Genomic DNA, 13,918 nt, shown 5'->3' on the forward strand with positions numbered 1-13,918 from the left:
GTTCCCATGGCCATGTGGTCGGTGAGGTGCCCTTGCGTGGTCCAGGTGGCCACGTGGCAGGGAGCCAGCCCTGCGGCCATGGTGGGTCCCCAGGGATCAGCTTCAGCCCATGTTGGGGGTGACCTCTGAGTGACCTTTCAGGTCAGGGCAGTCAGTGAGTGCTCCTTGCTCTTCCAGCACAAGGTGACCTTCGACCCCACCTCCTCCTACACTGTAGAGGACCTGAAGCCCGACACCCTATACCGCTTCCAGCTGGCTGCCCGCTCCGAGATGGGGGTGGGCGTCTTCACCCCCACCATTGAGGCTCGCACAGCACAATCCAGTGAGTGTCTCTCGGGGCCGCTGTCTGCTACGGCTGGGCGGGACACGGACACACACATACCCCTTCCCTTCGACCAGGTGGGTGGTCAGATCTGCTGGGCCCTGGGCTCAGTCTGGACCCCAAGTGAGGGACAGGTAAGTGCCCTCTAGTCTGCATCCAGGCGGCGGCTGCCCTCGCTGCTCCCTGCCTGACTCCTGCCCTCCCTCAGCCCCACCCCCGCCCAGGTAAGTTCTATGTCTCTGATTCGTCTCCTCCTCCCACCCGCTCTGTGCTGGTCACACGAGCCCCCTGGGCCACCCTCAGTGGAGGGACCGCTGTGCTCACTGCATCCCAGACCTGCTTTGGTGGGCGTCTTCCCTCCCCATATCCACACATCTCATCTCCCTGTTACCCATATTCCTACCTCTTGCCCCCTCCATGAGAATCTGTGTGAGCCACGCAATCACACTGAGCCAGCTGCACACAGGACAGATGAGACCGTGTGACCCGCATTGGGACTGTGTGGCCACCCGTGTGTTGGACTGTCCGTGAGGCCATGTGTGAGCTCACTTTGTGGTGTGGTGTGTTACTACTGTGTTCCTGCGTGAGTGAGACTCTGATGCCGTGAGTGTGTGCACGTTCGAGCAGCTAGCTGTGCAGCACCTGAACGTGTATGTCACTGTGATCGGGTCTGCGTGGCTGTTCTTAGGACTGGGATCCAGCGAGTGTGTCCCAGTGACAGACCGTGAGCCCACAGGCTGTCTGGTGACGTGGCCACAGTGGGCCACTGTCTGTGAGGCTGTATGTGATAACGGGGCCATGCCTGTGTGGCTGGTTGGGATCATGGCATTGAGACAGTGAGCACATGTGATGACATGTGATGGTCTTCTGAGGCTGTCCATGTCACATGGGACTGTGTGAATGTGCCATGTGTGACCCGACGTTCATAGATTCATTCCATAAGCACCTGCCATGCTCCTGTTAGGGGCCCATGCACACTGCAGGGCCAGCAGCACAACCCTGACACAGCCTCTGCCCAAGGGGGTCCTAGTCTAGTGGGGAAGACAGATATTAAACCCACAGTTATCCAAATGAGCTTTTAATTATATTTGTGTAAAGTGCTGCAGAGGAGACAGTGGAGAGATGATGTGACAGGAACCTCATCTGATTTGAAGGGTCGAGGAGGGCTTCCTTGGGTGACACAGAGGCCCCATGCAGGGGGTCAGCAGGTGCAAAAGACCAAGAAGCAGGAAGGCACTTGGTTGTGGTCAGGGACGAGCAGCTGGCCAGTGTGGCTGGAGCAGCCGCCAGACCACAGCATTCAGGGCCTCGGGGACAGAGGACAGGCAGGAGGGCTGCCTGCCTACCGCGTGCAAACACATGGGCCAGTCTGACAGGACACCGGAGACCAGTGAAGAGGCTGTGCATCAGTCTAGGCAAGAGACGGTGGCTCAGGTGAGGTGGTAGGGTGGATCTGAAAGCTGTCTGGGATGCCGCTGGCCAGACTTGGGGATGGGTTAGGTGTGGAGGACTGAGAGAGAGGGACACGTGGGGTGAAGCCTTGTACGTGGTGTGGAGACTTGGGAGGAGAGCGGTGCCGCTCCCTAGGACGGGAAACGGGACAGAAGCAGGTGTGAGGGGCGCACATGGTTCCAAGGCCCCCAAGCTCAGGATGCTGTGTGCCATCCAGGTGCTGATGCTTGGCAGGCTGCTGGAATCCAGGCCCGGGGCTGGAGGTGGACTGTGAGAAGGAGGACCAGAGATGGGAGGAAATCCAGGAGAGGGGAGTCTTGGAGGTTGCAAGAAGAGGGTTTCAAGAAGGAGACCAGATGCTGCTGCTGAGTGATCAGGGCCAGAGGGACGCAGGCGTGTCCTCTAGGTCTAGTAATGTGGAGGGGTGGACCTGGCATGAGGGGCCGAAGCTGATTGGAGTTCCACGAGGCGTGTATGAGAGGTGAGGAAGTAGAGACAGAGAGCTTAGCTGGGGGGAGGGAACACTGCAGCTGGTGCAGTCGGTGAGGGGGAAGCTCTGGGGCTGAGGATGGGATGTGTCTTTTAAGATGGGGAAATCTTTTTTTGTTTTTGTTTGTTTGTTTGTTTGTTTGTTTTTTGCGGTACGCGGGCCTCTCACTGTTGTGGCCTCTCCCGTTGAGGAGCACAGGCTCCAGACACGCAGGCTCAGCGGCCATGGCTCACAGGCCTAGCCGCTCCGTGGCATGTGGGATCCTCCCGGACTGGGGCACGAACCCATGTCCCCTGCATCGGCAGGCGGACTCTCAACCACTGTGCCACCAGGGAAGCCCGAGATGGGGAAATCTTGAGCATATTTAAACGCTGTTGGGAATGTGCCAATGAGTAGAAGTAAAAAATATGGAAAAGAGAAAGACAGTTGGAGGCTCGGGGTGGGGAAGAGGGCAGAGCATGGGCGATGGGAGAGATTGGCCTTGGACAGGAGGGCACCCCCTCCCTTCCCAGGGGAGGGAAGGAGAGACTCAGAGCCGATGCAGGCTGGTGGGTTTGGTAGCAAGAGACGGAGGAGCTGCTTTTGGCAGGCTTCGGTTTTCTCTGCAAAGTAGGAGATGGGGTCATTTGCTGAGAGGAAGGGAGGCGACGGGAGCTGGAGGTTTGAGGAGCGTGGAGGAGGTGGAAGGTATTTTGTATTAAGTAACAGAGGGAGCCGGGCAGAGAGCAGAGACCGGCCGGTAGCATGGACGGCCCGGGGGAGGCCATGGGGCGCTCACAGAGTGCCAGCCTGCCTTGGTGGCTTTTTCTACCCACCCCCATGCCACCTTGGAGGAGATGGTGGGTGGGTTCATTCAGAGCTTGGGACGGGCTGGGCAGGAGCTCAGAGAGGGGAATTTGGGGTGTTGGTAAGAGTGGTGAGGTTCTAAGCTGAGTATCGAGGGCAGTACGGAGGTAGGTCAATGGATGAGGACCCTGGGGTTGAAGCAGGTGCAGTGCTGGGGGCCCTGAGCAGCTGAGCTGGGCCAAGAGGTGAGGGCCTGCGAGGGGGTATTGGAGGCCAGAGTTCTAGAGAGAGTGGCAGCATCTGGGGCAGGACCACAGCAGCGCAGGGGAGGAGAAAGCTCTGAAGACGAGGGGCTTGGGAGCCAGTGGATCGAGAGGCTGCTGGAGTCACCTGAGCAGGAGGTGGTGTTAGAACTCGAGATGAGAAAGCCCAGGTGATGGCAGCGGAGTCCTCAGCGGGAATAGGAGCCGGAAACATCACTGGGAACGAGGAGGGCACAGACCCGCCTCTTAACACCCAAGGAGCCTGATGAGTGAGAGCCCCTCCGATGGGCACTTTCCCTCCAAACTGCCTGGGGGCCTCCAGTCTCTGCGGTTTGCTGTGGCTCAGCCACAGACACCCTGTCGAGGCAGCCTCGCACCAGAAGAGCCATCAGGTCACTTGTCCTGAGAAGAGCGAGAGCTGTGAGCACAGCAGCTGGGGAGGGTCTCCGTGTGTGGTTGTGGGTGTGACCAGGAGTGAGGGTGGCGTGGCCCCGTGCTTGTGTGCGTCTGATGCCCTGTGCGTTGTGTGTGAGACAGTGTATGTGTGTGAGGCGCTGTGTTAGAGCTGTGTGTGCGTGTGTGTGTGTGTGTGTGTGAGAGAGAGAGAGAGAGGAGCCTATGGTCCAGAGGGAGCCGGGCTGTCTGGCGGCAGTGGCGGTAGCCTGCCTGGAGGGGCCCTGGGATAGCCATGACGCACCCCGGGAGTAGCCTGCCTGGGTGAGTTTCCCGTCCTCTGTGACTGGTCGCCATGCCTCTGACCCCCACCCTCCATCTGCCTGCTTCCCCCCATTTGTCTTCCCCAGCCCCCTCCGCCCCTCCCCAGAAGGTGACGTGCGTGAGCGTGGGCTCCACCACGGTCCGGGTAAGTTGGGTCCCACCGCCAGCCGACAGCCGCAACGGTGTTATCACCCAGTACTCGGTGGCCTACGAGGCGGTGGACGGCGAGGACCGCGAGCGGCACGTGGTGGACGGCATCGGCCGCGAGCACTCCAGCTGGGACCTGGTGGGCCTGGAGAAGTGGACGGAGTACCGGGTGTGGGTGCGGGCGCACACGGACGTGGGCCCCGGCCCCGAGAGCAGCCCGGTGCTGGTGCGCACCGACGAGGACGGTAGGCAGCGCCGAGGGCAGGCGGGGGCGGGGGCCGCCGTGCCGCTGGACCCCCGCGCCGGGCTCCCAGGGCCTTGGCCTCCCGCAAGCCCAGAAGGACTTGTTGTCTTCCCAGTGCAGGCTTAATGGCCCCAACTGGGGAGATGTAGCTTGTGGGACAGCCTGTGCCCAAATCCCAGCTTCGGGGCTTCCTCAAGGCAGCTGGAGCCTTAAAAGGCTAAGGCCGAAGAGGCAGCCCACCCAAGATTTGAAAGGAGGAGGACTGGGGAGGCTAGTAGAATGACTCAGGAGAATCACTGAGGTTCTGCCTCTCTAGACGTTGGCGTGATGTGGGGCCCAGGAGATAGGACAGGTTGTGCTGACTTGGGGTGGTCGAAGGCCTGGTGCCCCGCCTCCACCTGTTCCCCACCTCGGCCCTCCCCACCAAGTGAGGCAGCCCTGGGCCAGAGGGGTCGTAAGGTCCCGGGCTCTTCCCCATACCAGGCAGAGGGAGCCCTCCACGTTCCTCTCCAGGGCAGACAGTCTAAGGAAACTGCATCAGGGCCTTTCCTGGGGCAGTGGGGTGCGAAGGCAAGGCCCTGGAGCATGCTGTGCCCGCCTGAGCCCGGATCCATACCACACACCTAACTTCCTTCTCCACCTGGTCCCCAGTGCCCAGCGGGCCGCCACGGAAGGTGGAGGTGGAGCCGCTGAACTCCACTGCCGTGCGTGTCTCCTGGAAGCTGCCCGTCCCCAGCAAGCAGCACGGTCAGATCCGCGGCTACCAGGTCACCTATGTGCGGCTAGAGAATGGCGAGCCCCGCGGCCCACCCATCATCCAGGACGTCATGCTGGCCGAGGCCCAGGTGTGACACTCGGAGGTGGGCGGGTGGGCGAGACCAGCATATTCCACTTCCTCTTTGGAACCCAGGTTTGCTCCCCTCCCCTACTTGCTCTCAGAGGGACTGTGACACCAAGACATCCTGCTGTATCGGGCTAGGAAAGCGCTAAGACCATGAGGTTAGGGCCAGGTGCCAGGAGCACTCCCTCCTCTTGTCTTAGGTCTGCCTGAGCTGTGCCAGTCCAGGCTCGGCCAGCCCCATCTGCCCTGGTGACAGTCCCAGCCCGGCAGTCACCTCTGTGGCTCAGCCACCAGCACTAGCAGTGGGGAACACTGTCCGCACAGACCCAGGCCTCAGCCCCCTCAAGCCCTCCTTTGTGGTTTTCGGAAAGTGCATTTGCTGTCAGGCTGGGCTGTCGAGATGTGCTTTCCTCCTCGGCAGCCCTCCTCCCCCAGCCAGGTGGTCATCTCGCCCCGCTTGGCCCTTGTCATTGCAGAGTTCTGTGAATGGCCAGGCTGCGGTGTTGCTCTGTGCCTGGCACGGAGGGGGATGGCACAGCCCCTGATGTTTGCTCTCAAGGGCTGGGCCTGTGCCCAGTGTCACACCTCGCTCTGTGCCCTTTGTCCTCAGAGGATGATGATTTTGCCCGTGAGCTTGGGGTGAAGTCCCTGGGCTATTCTCGGCACTGGTTGGCTACCCAGATGGAAAACCTGGGGTACTGGGGGGTTAGGTGAGGGGGCCTGAATTTCCCAGTAAGGGGTGGCCGAGCTCAGATAAGAAGCCTGGTCTCAGGATTCCTGGGAAAGGGCTGTAATTGCTACCACGAGTTACCTCCCAAAATATTCTGCTGAAGATTCACAATGCCTGCTGTGTCTGTGTTCAAGGGCTTTCCATCCAGAATCAGGGCTGTGGCGGGGTAGAGCCCGATTCCCCCGCAGAACCCACACCCTCCCTGTCCAGGATAGGTGCAAGCATGTATCCTGTGTTCTACGTGCTGCGCTTAGAGGTGAACTTACCCACAGGCAAACAAGGGCCTTTGTCTCTCTGGCTGGGCTCAGCCTGCTGCCCAGAGGGCGCCCTCTTCCTCCTCTGGCCTGCCTGGTGCTGAGGGAATGGGGTGGAGGAAGTGAGCTTTTGGACCCTCCTGCATTCCTGGGGCAGGTTGAGGGCTCTTCCTGGAGTCTCAGCAGACACACCCACCCAGAAACATCCCGGGAATGAGCTCTCTCTGGCCCCTCCTGCCCCAGGGGGCCAGCAGCACAGCTGCAGCCAGTGGGGTTCCAAAGGAGCCACTTCACTTCGGGTGCCCCCTTCTGGTTCTAAGTGGTTTGGAGGGAGCTGGGCCATAGGACGAGGGACACTGTCCTCTTGGCCACAGACAACCTGTGACAGGAGGTAAACATGAGCCCAGGCTCTAGGGAAGCCGAGTGAAGACGGAGGGCCTGCCCTTGCAGCCCTGCCGGGACTGGATTGTTCTGCTCCAAGCTAGGAGAAGAGCAGATGGGGCCCGGTCCCCAGCCTGGCCACAGGGCCCAGCTGTCCCCCAAGCACCTGGTCAAGGACACCACGGCCTGTCCTTCCCCACAGCACCATCTGCTCAGTCCAGGCCCTGTCAGTTCTGAAAGAACCATGGGGGGTGTGCCCTCCACTGCTGTGTGGCCAGACCTGTCTCCTTTCATGTGTGTCTCCATCTCAAGTTTGTCTGTTTCTCCAGGTCTCTGACTCCACCTCCGGTCTCCTTTTTTTAATACATCTTTATTGGAGTTTAGTTGCTTCACAATGCTGTGTTAGTTTCTGTTGTACAACAAAGTGAATCAGCCAAATGCGTACATATATCTCCATATCCCCTCCCTCTTGAGCCTCCCTCCCACCCTCCCTATCCCACCCCTCTAGGTGGACACAAAGCACCGAGCTGATCTCCCTGTGCTATGCAGCAGCTTCCCATTAGCTATCTGTTTTACATTTGGTAGTTTATATATGTTGATGCTACTCCCACTTCTCCTCAGGTCCCCCTTCCCCCCAACCCCGTGTCCTCAAGTCCATTATTTATGTCTACGTCTTTATTCCTGCCCTGCTACTAGGTTCATCAGTACCAGTTTTTTTTTTAGATTCCATATATATGTATTAACGTACAGTATTTGTTTTTCTCTTTCTGATTTACTTCACTCTGTATGACAGACTTTAGGTCCATCCACCTCACTACAGATAACTCAATTTTCTTTCTTTATATGGCTGAGTAATACACCATTGTGTATATGTGCCACATCTTCTTTATCCATTCATTTTGTCCCTTTCCCGTGGTCTGTTTTTCCTTCCTCTCTCTGTTTCTGTCTCTCCCTCTCCCTGAGAGTGTTTTTGTCTGTCTCGTTGTCTTCTCTTTCCTGTCCTCTAATCCCTTCCATCCTCTCTCCCTCTGTTTTGCTTCAGCCTCTGTCTTTCCCTTCTCTCACTCTGCTCCTCGTGAGCACCTCCATTCCCAGGCCTGGCTTGGACATCTCAGGATACCCCAGGCAAGGAACCTAGAGCAGTGCCGGGCCCAGCCACACCCTAGAAAGTGGCCGTGGCCAGGAGGGACAGTTGATGGCCTCCTCCCGTATCTTGTCCCACGTTGCTCACAAGGGCTTTACAAGAGAGCTTCCCAGAACAGAGGCACTGGGGCCATTGGACAGAGACCAGACCAGCACTGCGAGAGTCGCTGGGCCGGAGGACCCCATGGCACGTCTGTCCTAGGGATGGCATGGACCATCTTCCTGTGCTGTGCTGGACAGCTGCCAGCTGCCAGCCCTCCAGTGCCACAGAAGCTCCCTCCCTCTACCTGTCCAGCTAGTAAACCTACAAGCACCATGGCCTAAAGAAGAATGTACCAAGAATGAGCAGCAGTGCCAGCCCAGAAATATGCCTTCCTACCTTGATTTTCAGGCATCCCAGGAAGGAACAGGGCTCTGAGGACTTCCCTGTGCCTGTGGGGCAGGGTCCAGGCTCTGAGCTTGGCACTCACGGCCCTTATCATCTTTCTGGCCATCCTGCCTGGGCCCCTTCCAGCCACAGTATAGCTCCTGCTGTTCCTAGGGCAACCCTGCTTGCTTAGGGCCACTGGCTAATCTGTCTTCCCAACTGGGATACTTTTGAGAGTGAAAGGAGACATTGTGAATAATCATACCAAGTTGGCAAGCCTAGGCCAGGACTGGCCCCTGCAAAACAGGTGTACCGCCCTTGGTGTCTTCTCTCCACTCTGCCTGAGCTGTGGAGCCCACCCCTCTAGTCTGGCAGCCTTTCCCTCGAAGTACCTCCAGGTGGCGCCCTCCGACCCCTCAGTGTCAGGGAGCCCTCGCTCTGGCCCTCCGCTCTTCAGGTGTCACCTCAGCCCTGGTGCCCACAGTTGGGCTCACACACATTTGGGCTCGCGAGGCAGGGGCTGGGATCTTTGGATGGGGAGTGGTCCTGGGTTGCCACCCCCCGGGGCACTTCGGAGGCCCATGCCCGCCATCTGCCCTCCCTGGCCAGGCCCCCTCGGAGCCAGAGTCCTTCACATCCTGTCTCCCTTTCTCTCCCTCTCCCGCGGTCAGTGGCGGCCAGAGGAGTCCGAGGACTATGTAAGTAAGAGGTGTGCGAGCGCGGGCAAGACCTGGGTCAGGCTGGGCTCATGGGATACTCCCCCTCCCCCGCCTTTCCTCCCAGCCTGAGCCACCAAGATCCACAGGGCACCAGCCACGTCCAGAGAAAACTGGCGCTTAGGCACAAGCCTGGAGCTGAGCAGTGATTGGCATTTCCTCTAATCCTTACTTCTCACCTGTCGAGCGGCAATTGCAGGCCTGTGTTCAAGATCGACCAGGGCCTGGCCCCTGCTCTAGCCAGATGGAGATGGAGTTAAATCCGATCCTGATCGTTAGGCCTTATTGATCCCTGGAGTGAAAAATCACCTGCTCCAGGCCCAGGCTGGGAAGGGAGTCTGGGGGCCGGGTTCCAACATCGGTGCCTTCTGGAGCCCCAGCCCTGGGAGACCCTCCAGCCAGGGCAGGAGGGGACCTGCGAGAGGTTGGTGGCAGCTGCAGTGGCCCCACCCGAGGCTCAGAGCTGGAGGGACACCAGGGTTGGTGGTGACAACTCTGTTCCCACTGCGCGGTGGTCCCCTCCCTTTTTCCCACTTTTCCCTCTGTGTGGTGTGGCTTGGCCTCCCGTGGTGTTTCTCGGCATGTCCAGAAATGATGCCTTGGCTGGAGATGGGCGTGTGGGCAAGGCCTGCCAAGGCACGGGGACACTGCCCTGGCTGACTTCTCAGGCATCGCTGGGGACAGTGTGCTCCCCAGGGTGGGGTTTCTCTGTCCCCCTCATCTCTCCTCCCTGGCTCAGGAAGCATTGCAGGGCATAAGGTGCTCACAGAGCCAGTGCCTAGAGGGGGGCAGGAGGGGTCCCGACTTGGTCCTGCAGGGTGGCGCCCTGGCCCACCCCTCCACCTCGCTCTGTGGTGTGCGTGCACATGCGTTAGTATCTACAGGTGGCCCTCCGCCTGCTGGTGCAGGAGGAGCCGTAGGCTGCATGCATGTGTGTGCCAAGAGCCACGCAAGGTGCTCTGTGCATGCGAGGCTGTGTGCCCTGTGTGTCACATGCACCCAGACCTCACGAGGTGTCATTCATAGTACAATGGAGTGAAGGAACAGTGTGGCACTTTGTTCTTGTCTGAAAGGAAGAATGAGCAGACTGTCTGCCTTAGGCTTGCTGCGCCCGGGCTGGGCTGGGTCCTCCTGGGCACACATCACCTGCCTGTCCTGCCTTCTGCAGAGTCCAGCAGCTCACAGCCCCCTTTCCGGGGACCTATGACCCTGTGTGCCCTGGGGGGCCCCGCCGGCTAACGTCCTGAGGTGGCTGGCCTGCTCTGGTCCCTCCTTGCTCTCCTGTGATGGGAATGGGCCCTTCCTCCTGCCTTAGGAAACCACCATCAGCGGCCTGACCCCGGAGACCACCTACTCCATTACTGTTGCCGCCTACACCACCAAGGGGGACGGTGCCCGCAGCAAGCCCAAAATTGTCACGACCACAGGAGCAGGTGAGTGAGGGGTCGGGGACGGAGCTGAGTGGGGGGGCCGGGGGTGGCAGGGCCAGAGCCCAGTGCGTGGTTGTTCAGTCCCAGGCCGGCCCACCATGATGGTCAGCACCACGGCCATGAACACCGCGCTGCTCCAGTGGCACCCACCCAAGGAGCTGCCTGGGGAGCTGCTGGGCTACCGGCTGCAGTACCACCGGGCCGACGAGGCGCGGCCCAACACCATCGATTTTGGCAAGGACGACCAGCACTTTACGGTCACTGGCCTGCACAGAGGGGCCACCTACATCTTCCGGCTTGCTGCCAAGAACCGGGCCGGCCCGGGCGAGGAGTTCGAGAAGGAGATCACGACCCCTGAGGATGCTCCCAGCGGTTTCCCCCAAAACCTGCGCGTGATAGGGCTGACCACATCTACCACGGAACTGACCTGGGACCCCCCGGTGTTGGCGGAGAGGAACGGGCGCATCACCAACTATACCGTGGTGTACCGTGACATCAACAGCCAGCAGGAGCTGCAGGACATCACTGCCGACACCCACCTGACGCTCTCCGGCCTCAAGCCAGACACCACTTATGACGTCAAGGTCCGTGCACGCACCAGCAAAGGCGCCGGCCCGCTCAGCCCCAGCATCCAGTCCCGGACCATGCCCGTGGAGCAAGGTGTGTGCTGCGGGCACGTGGCTGCGCCTGGGGACCTCTGCTCTCCTTGACCCACTGACCTCTGGCAACTGTGATCCACCAACCTCTGGTGTGTGACACTCCAATCTTTCATGTCCATGACCACTAACCTCTAGTGAAGGGGTGCCACATTCTCGGTGTGTGACCCCTGACCTCTGCTGTCCTTGACCTACTGACCTCTGCTGTGTGACTCTCCAATCTCTCGTGACCTTGACCCACTGATCTCTTTTGACTGCATCACCACTCTTGGGTATGCAACACTAATCTCTTGGGGCCATGACCCCCTGACCTCTAGTGAACACAGCCCACTGTGCTCTGGTGTGCGGCCACATGCTTCTCCTGACTGAGTCCCACTGACCTGTGGTCACTCTGACCTGGTGTCTGTAAGCTCCAGCTTCACCCAAGCACTTCTGGAGATCCTGACCGCGGGTCCTGTGGCATCTGCCCCGCTCGGTACTCACTGCGAGGAAGAGCCGGGGCTGGGAGCTGAACTGTGTGCAATTGAAGCTGGCGGGAGTGGGGGGTGCCTGGTCCTCTGCAGCCTTTCCTAACCCCCTGGGCCCCCGTGCTGCATCTCTTCCTGGCAGGGAAACCTTCAGGCCCATTCACCCTAGCTACGCAGCCAGAGCTCACTCCCTGCTTATGTCCCAACAGTGTTTGCCAAGAACTTCCGTGTGGAGGCTGCAATGAAGACATCTGTGCTGCTCAGCTGGGAGGTCCCTGACTCCTACAAGTCAGCTGTACCCTTCAAGGTGGGTGGAGTCAGCTGCACCTGGCACACACACAGTCCTGCAGTCCCTCATTGCAGTCCCAGCCTGTGCGTGTGTTTGTGCTGCCGGATCCCGGTTGGGCGTGGGTGCGTGCTCTGCCCCGCAGGCCCATGATGGGAAGCCTCACTCAAACGTGCTGCCTGCCCCCGTCCCGCGCAGATTCTGTACAACGGGCAGAGTGTGGAGGTGGATGGGCACTCCATGCGGAAGCTGATCGCAGACCTGCAGCCGAACACAGAGTACTCGTTCGTGCTGATGAACCGTGGCAGCAGTGCAGGGGGCCTGCAGCACCTCGTGTCCATTCGCACAGCCCCCGACCTCCTGCCGCACAAGCCGCTGCCTGCCTCTGCCTACATAGCGGATGGCCGCTTCACTCTCTCCATGCCCCACGTGCAGGACCCCTCGCTCGTCAGGTGTGTAAATGAGGCCTCAGGGGAGAAGGGCAGGGCTGGCCACGCGAGCGCAGGCGATGACGGTCCTGATTCCCCCCCTCCGCCCGCCCAGATGGTTCTACATCATGGTGGTGCCCATTGACCGTGTAGGAGGGAGCATGCTGGCACCGCGATGGAGCACGCCCGAGGAGCTGGAGCTGGACGAGGTGCCTGGGGACCAGAAAGGGTAGCACTGATGACAGTCCCATTGAGGTGGTTGGCTGTGGCCCCAGGGACCCCCCCCCCCAAACTGGAGTCACTCTCTGATTGGCAGACTGCCCTCATCTCTAGGGAGACAGACTCTGAGCTGGCCCCTGGGCGCTTTCAGAGAACTCCTGGAGGGCTTACAGAGACTTCCCCCAAAGGGGTTTGTGGAGGATCCCCTGGGGTGGGAAGTGGCAGAGACATCTCTCAGATCTAGAGAATCCTGGGCCCTGTAAGCTTCGGAGTCTGCAGGGTCTGGAGGCCGCAGAGGGGCTAGAGTGGAGCCCCAGCACGTTTGGAATCTGCCATCCTCTTCTCGCAGTGGTGTGCAGCCAGCCCTCTCTGGTTAGGCTGGGGCAGGTTACCAAGAGGGCCCCTTCTTACCGGGTTGGCTAGGAGGAGTGGCATTGCCTTGTCTGGCATTCAGCATGATTCTGTGAGGACAGTGAGTCAGGCCAGGCTTGAGCCCCTTATATGGAAAGTGAGCCTAGCCTCAGCCCAGGGGGCTTATGCCCCAGGCCCCGGGCCCAGGAGCATGTGCTCCAAGGCCCTTGCGTGACTCCCATCCTCTGCTCTGTCAGCTTCTGGAGGCCATCGAGCAGGGCGGTGGGGAGCTGCGGCAGCGGCGGCAGGCAGAGCGGCTGAAGCCATACGTGGCCGCTCAGGTGGACGTGCTCCCTGAGACTTTCACCCTGGGGGACAAGAAGAGCTACCGGGGCTTCTACAACCGGCCGCTGTCTCCAGACCTGAGCTACCAGTGCTTTGTGCTTGCCTCCCTGAAGGAACCCGTGGACCAGGTCTGCCTAAGGCCCAAGGCCTGACCAGACACCCCCCAGGCCAGTCTCAAACACCCCAGAGGCCCCATACCTGCACTGGGGTCTCAAGGCACTAACCCCTAGGACCCAGAACGCCAGACCCGACCTAGCCCTAGGGTCCCAGTCAGCTGACCAGGCCCAGGTCAGCCTCTTAGTTTTGGGAGACCAGGCCCAGAGCCCATTCTCCAGGTTTGCGGGGCAGAGGGGGGGAGATCTCACCCAGGGCTCACCACCTGTGCTGTTCCTCCACTGGGCCACAGAAGCGCTATGCCTCCAGCCCCTACTCCGATGAGATCGTAGTCCAGGTGACACCAGCCCAGCAGCAGGAGGAACCCGAGATGCTGTGGGTGACGGGCCCTGTCCTGGCAGTCATCCTCATCATCCTCATTGTCATCGCCATTCTCCTGTTCAAGAGGTGAGTGCTCCGGTGGACGGCCACCTGCCCTTGGACTCTCAGGTGCTCCCTGGCCGGGTGCATACAGGCCTGGGGCAGCCACACTGGCCTGCACCCCAGGGTGCACCCCTTGGCTCGGTGGGAAGCCAGGAGAACAGAAGCAGTGCGTGTGCACACCCATGGGTGTGGCCCAGGTGTGATGAGCAGCCGCAACTTCACCGAGGGCTTGTTCATGTGCATCCCCGGGCATGTCTGTCTGTCCGTCTCTGTGTTTCAGTGGATGTGAACCTGTCTGTCTCTCAGCTTCAAGACACGGCCTTCTGGTCTCCTACCTTCAGCACCC

At 60.1% G+C, this 13,918-nt stretch overlaps 1 protein-coding gene across 6 annotated transcripts in view; it reads left to right on the forward strand.

Moving 5' to 3' along the window:
• PTPRF (protein tyrosine phosphatase receptor type F) overlaps nt 1–13,918 on the forward strand; it is a gene marked incomplete at its 5' end in the record, with an annotated part of 71,746 nt that overhangs the window by 42,533 nt on the left and 15,295 nt on the right. For 3 of the 6 annotated variants that reach the window (XM_079698118.1, XM_079698120.1, XM_079698119.1), the window contains 9 exons: nt 178–322; nt 5,073–5,266; nt 8,809–8,835; nt 10,169–10,286; nt 11,616–11,713; nt 11,891–12,144; nt 12,236–12,329; nt 12,948–13,163; nt 13,442–13,596. In XM_079698118.1, coding sequence (XP_079554244.1) covers nt 178–322; nt 5,073–5,266; nt 8,809–8,835; nt 10,169–10,286; nt 11,616–11,713; nt 11,891–12,144; nt 12,236–12,329; nt 12,948–13,163; nt 13,442–13,596 — 1,301 coding nt within the window. Of the gene's footprint in view, nt 1–177; nt 323–4,116; nt 4,423–5,072; nt 5,267–8,808; nt 8,836–10,168; nt 10,287–10,364; nt 10,944–11,615; nt 11,714–11,890; nt 12,145–12,235; nt 12,330–12,947; nt 13,164–13,441; nt 13,597–13,918 lie in introns of all 6 variants that reach the window. The other 3 variants (XM_079698116.1, XM_079698117.1, XM_079698121.1) reach the window with 3 other exon arrangements.

Source organism: Hyperoodon ampullatus (genome assembly GCF_949752795.1).
Source record: "Hyperoodon ampullatus genome assembly, chromosome: 2".
NCBI lineage: Eukaryota > Metazoa > Chordata > Mammalia > Artiodactyla > Ziphiidae > Hyperoodon > Hyperoodon ampullatus.